At 34.6% G+C, this 4,979-nt stretch overlaps 1 protein-coding gene across 1 annotated transcript in view; it reads left to right on the forward strand.

The window, feature by feature from the left end:
• The first annotated feature begins 649 nt into the window (after nucleotides 1–649).
• The window catches only part of LOC107551359 (EGF-containing fibulin-like extracellular matrix protein 1), an 18,568-nt gene continuing 14,238 nt past the window's right edge, over nucleotides 650–4,979 (forward strand). Inside the window, exons 1-3 of the mRNA XM_016232935.1 lie at nucleotides 650–817; nucleotides 2,151–2,196; nucleotides 2,487–2,762. Of these exons, the coding sequence (XP_016088421.1) occupies nucleotides 650–817; nucleotides 2,151–2,196; nucleotides 2,487–2,762 (490 nt within the window). The remainder of the gene's footprint in view (nucleotides 818–2,150; nucleotides 2,197–2,486; nucleotides 2,763–4,979) is intronic.

Genomic DNA, 4,979 nt, shown 5'->3' on the forward strand with positions numbered 1-4,979 from the left:
AACACTCTAAAAGCAAGACGTGTAAAAGTCCACTAGGTTTCAAAGGACTGCAGGCTAACTTCTAAGTAACTAAAAGCCTTTCTCACATTGGCTGATGGTAATGTTTATGAGTCCATCATCAGGAGAACACTGAACAATCACGGTGTGTGCATGGCAGAGTCGCAAGAAGAAAGCCTCTGCTCTCCAAAAAGAACATCGCTGCCCATCTGCAGCTTGCTAAAGATCACGTGGACAAGCCAGAGGAATTCTGGAGAAATGTTGTGTGGATGGATGAGACCAAAATAGAACATTTTGGTTTAAATGAGCAGCGTTATGTTTGGAGAAAGAAAACCCTGCATCCCAGCATAAGAACCTTATCCCATCTGTGAAACATGCTGGTGGTAATCTCATGGTTTGAGCCTGTTTTGCTGCATCTGGTCCAGGATGGTTTGCCATCATTGATGGAACAATGAATTCTGAATTATACCAGCAAATTCTGAAGGAAAATGTCAGGACATCTGTCTGAGAACTGAAGCTCAAGAGAAAGTGGGTCATGCAGCAAGACAACGACCCCAAGCACACAAGTCGTTCTTCCAAAGAATGGCTAAAGAAGAACAAAGTTAATGTTTTGGAATGACTGAGTCAAAGTCTGGACCTTAATTCAATTGAGATGTTGTGGAAGGACCTGAAGCAAGCAGTTCACAGGAGGAAACCCAGCAACATCACAGAGCTGAAGCGGTTCTGTACTGAGCAATGGGCTAAAACTAATACAAGCCGTTGTGCAGAACTGATCAGCAGTTACAAGAAACGTTACCTGCAGTTCTTGCTGCAAAAGGGGGTCACACCAGATACTGAAAGCAAAGATTGACATACTTTTGCCACTCACAAATATTTAACACCAAATCATTTTTCTCAATAAATAAATGACGAAGTATATCTTTTTTATATAATAATTCTCTTTGATGTCAACTTTCAGGACTTGTATGAAAATCTGTTAATTTATGCAGAAATATAGACAATTATATATAAATATATATATTAGATTTTATTAAAATATAAATATTAAAAAATATATATTTCTTAGAAAACGGTAAAGAAGAAATTAGATCACAATTTATTATCTATCTTTAGATTCAATTCTAATCTTTTTAGTTAGCTGATTTTATGATACATATTAATGATCATAGATCATAATATAATTCTTGATTGGTAAAATAAAAAGCCTCTTCCCTTCATAGGCAGACTTTTCTATTTTATTTATTTATTTTTAATTCATTTTAGATTTTACACGAAAAACTGTTACGAAATAAAATGAATAAAAACGTGTTATTTTATTTTATATATTCAATTCTATATTTAGTTTAATAGATTTTTATGATAAATATAAATGATCATAGTATTTAAGATCATAACATAATTCTTAATACAAATTTATACTTTAAGAAAAAATGAAATTAAATCAACAGTTATTTTATAGATTAAATTATATATTTTTGATAGATAAAAATGATCTTACTATTTAAGCTCATAAATTAAATACTAGTCAGATTTCCTTCATAGACCCCTGTCTGTATCTGTAAATGTGTTGTAAGTCTAAATGTTTAGCAGTAGGTGGAGCCACATTCACTGCCTTTATATTCCAGCAAGAATGTTGCAGTGAGAGAGAAAAAAACATAATTTGAAAAGGCTTGAGAGAAAAACTTGCCTCTTATAAGAACATGATCGCAGGCACCTCATGTGTGAGAGACTCCAGTGCTCCTCAAGGATGGATGGATATATAGACAGATAGTTATTGGATAGATGGATGGATGGATAGATAGACAGATAGTTATTGGAGAGATGGATGAATGGATGGATGGAAGGATACATAGACAGACAGACACAGACAAACAGACAGACAGATAGATAGATAGATAGATAGATGCATATATAGACAGACAGACAGACAGACAGACAGACAGACAGACAGACAGATAGATAGATAGATAGATAGATAGATAGATAGATAGATAGATAGATAGATAGACAGATAGATAGACAGATAGATAGAACAGATAGATAGATAGATAGATAGATAGATAGATAGATAGATTTGTATGTGTTGCATTTTTTGACCCAATATTTATTTTTTCTCACCTTTGACTCTTTTTTTTTTATTTTTTTTTTTGCAGTGCACTGAAGGTTATGAATTTGACTATGAAAAACAAAGCTGTAAAGGTAACAGCTTGTCTCCTCTCATATTGCTGTCTTAATAGCACAAGCGTTAGCGCTACACCAGGATATCAGCCAGGCTGATTTAGTGGCCAGTCGTTGACCCTCTGAGATTAGCAAAGTGTTATCACATTTATACAGTATATACATATACAGTACCTGCACTGAATCAGAATAGCAGCATCAGCCATTAAAAAACCACCAAGAATTATCATACTGCATTGACAGATATTCATGTACAAATTCATGTACTTTTTGAAGATAACTACTTTTGTTTCTTTTTATATTCCTCACAGATATAGATGAGTGTAAGACAGTGCAGGAAGCCTGCAAAGGGGGCATGAAATGCGTCAACCATTTTGGTGGCTACCTCTGCCTTCCCCACAACGCTCGGATAATCATCAGTAATGGCGAGGATGAGCCCACTACCGCCCCGCCAGTGGAAAGAGTAGATGTTCAGCCCGGCTTATCCCCCATCTCCAGGAATGATTACTCAAGAGTCATTCATAGCTCAACACATACACTCCAGTGTGGCGTGGGTTTCATGCCAGACTCTCAGAACTACTGCAGAGGTGAGCAATGGCTGTCCCAATCTCTACTTGGTTATCTGCAGTGATTGTTGCAATTATGGAGTTGAAAGATCTCATGATCTCACGATTCCGAGTTTATATCTCGCAATTTACAATTCAGAATTTTTTTTCTCTCGCAATTGCAAGATATACAGTCAGAATTGCATGATTTCTGAGCAATTCTGAGAAGAAAAGTTGGAATTGTGAGATATAAAATTGCTATTGCAAGAAAAATGTAAAGATGAAGATAAAAAAAAATAATATTTAATTTTTAAAAATTCCTTGGCAGAAAAAAATAAAATAAATTAACAGAATTGTGAGATATAAACTAAATTCTATCTCAGAATTGTGAGATATAAAACTTTTTTTCAATTCTTAGAAAAAAGTCAGAATTTTTAGATATAAACTCGCAATCTAAAAAAAGTCAAAATTGTGAGATATAAATTTGCAATCCGAGAAAAAAAGTCAGAATTGCGAGATATAAACTTTAAATTGGGAGATGTAGTTATGAGATAAAAGGTCGTTATTACTTTAAAAAAAATTTTTGCTTCCACAGTACCCAGTTTTGTGAGGTCTGGATATTTTTTTCTGAGAATCGCATGCACATTGAAAGTATCAGATGAATTTAGATTCTGGGAGCAAAAAATTTATTATAGTGACACCTTGTGTCCAGTTCTCACAAAATTTGGTACATAGCTTCACCCTTCACATATACACCAAATTTCACAATGATCGGATTTGATTTTCACTTAAATTTGATTGCCTGTTTGGTTGATTTGTACAAAACTGCATACTTATGTACTATATAGAATGCCAAAATTGTAGTATGTCAAAATCCTTAGTATTCATGAAACAGTATGTCTGAAATAACCTAGATGGTTTACTACTTCTGCCAAGATTTTAGAGTGCACATCCGATGGCACTCTTCTATTCCATAAGGCCATGGGTGGAGAATTATGAATGGCAGGGAAGTGACACTGCTGACGACGTATGTGCCAACAAAGTGGGTGCAGACAGAAAAATTGGTCTGCACATGCTGATTCTGAAAATTGCTTTGCATGCACTATTTGCAAGAATAGCTCATTAGGCTTTTAGCCCCTGAAAATATTAGCAAAATAAATGTTGTTTGCAAAATATTCATTTTGTCAACATACACAGCTAATTCTGAGATGCCATATTTAAAATACTCGATGGAAGATAATCTCTATGTGCAGAATGTGTAGTTACAACACCTATCAGAAGAGCTATCCAGACCATGCTAACAAGCCGAACACTGACCCCTTGGGAAGTTATTATGTCACTCTTTGGGAAGCCACTGTGTCTGTTCACAGAACAAAGTGTCAGAAATCTGCTTCCTCTGGGTCTGTCTTCTTCTATCTGGTGGATAAATTTTTTTTGTGTGTGTGCTAATGGTGTTTTTCTTTCCCAACTTGATAGAGGCCTCAGTCATGTTACAGCACGCAGAATCCCTGTGCTAGAAGCAAACAATTTAGATTGCATAAACCATTCACAATGAGACTGAAAGACATGAATTGCAAAGACATGCCAACTAACATGTCATCCAACAAGAATAATACATTTGTTTCCAAATCTTAATTCATTTTATTAGATGCTATTTGCACTGATTCAGTTTGCTGTAATAACTGATAACTGATTCCACTCCTGCTGAAAGGCCCAGTCTATTTTAATGCGAGTTGTTTTTTACTGGTTAGCATTGGTTTGGTTGTGGTCTTGCTGGTGGATCATGCTGTTTAGGAGTAAAAATGCAGCAGCTGCAGCTTTTATAGCAGTTTCGAGAAAAGTTTTAATTTAATTGTCATGTGGTATAACCATCGAAATTCATTATTTTCACACATTATTTTTTTAAGTTTTTAAATATATTTTTCAAAGTAAAAAGTATTTTTACAAATATCATGAATTACTAATTCTTAAATTTCATTGTGTTTTTGTGGAGTTGCACCATATGACATTTTACAACTTGAATGAACCTTGCCTTGTCGCCTCCCGTGTATAATTTCCTATTTTAGGTTTTTTTCTTCTGCATGTGCTCAAATGTTTTCAAAATTGAAGCAGTTTTGTTCATTTTTCTTCTAAGAAAAAAAGGGAAAACAAAAATAATTCACTGAAAAACAATAGGGTTAGTTCACCCAAAAATGTAAATTAGCCCATAAATTACTCACCCTCAAGGCATCCGGTGTATATGACTTTCTTCTTTCAGAC

Source organism: Sinocyclocheilus grahami, unplaced genomic scaffold (genome assembly GCF_001515645.1).
Source record: "Sinocyclocheilus grahami isolate Dianchi unplaced genomic scaffold, SAMN03320097.WGS_v1.1 scaffold422.1, whole genome shotgun sequence".
Lineage (NCBI taxonomy): Eukaryota > Metazoa > Chordata > Actinopteri > Cypriniformes > Cyprinidae > Sinocyclocheilus > Sinocyclocheilus grahami.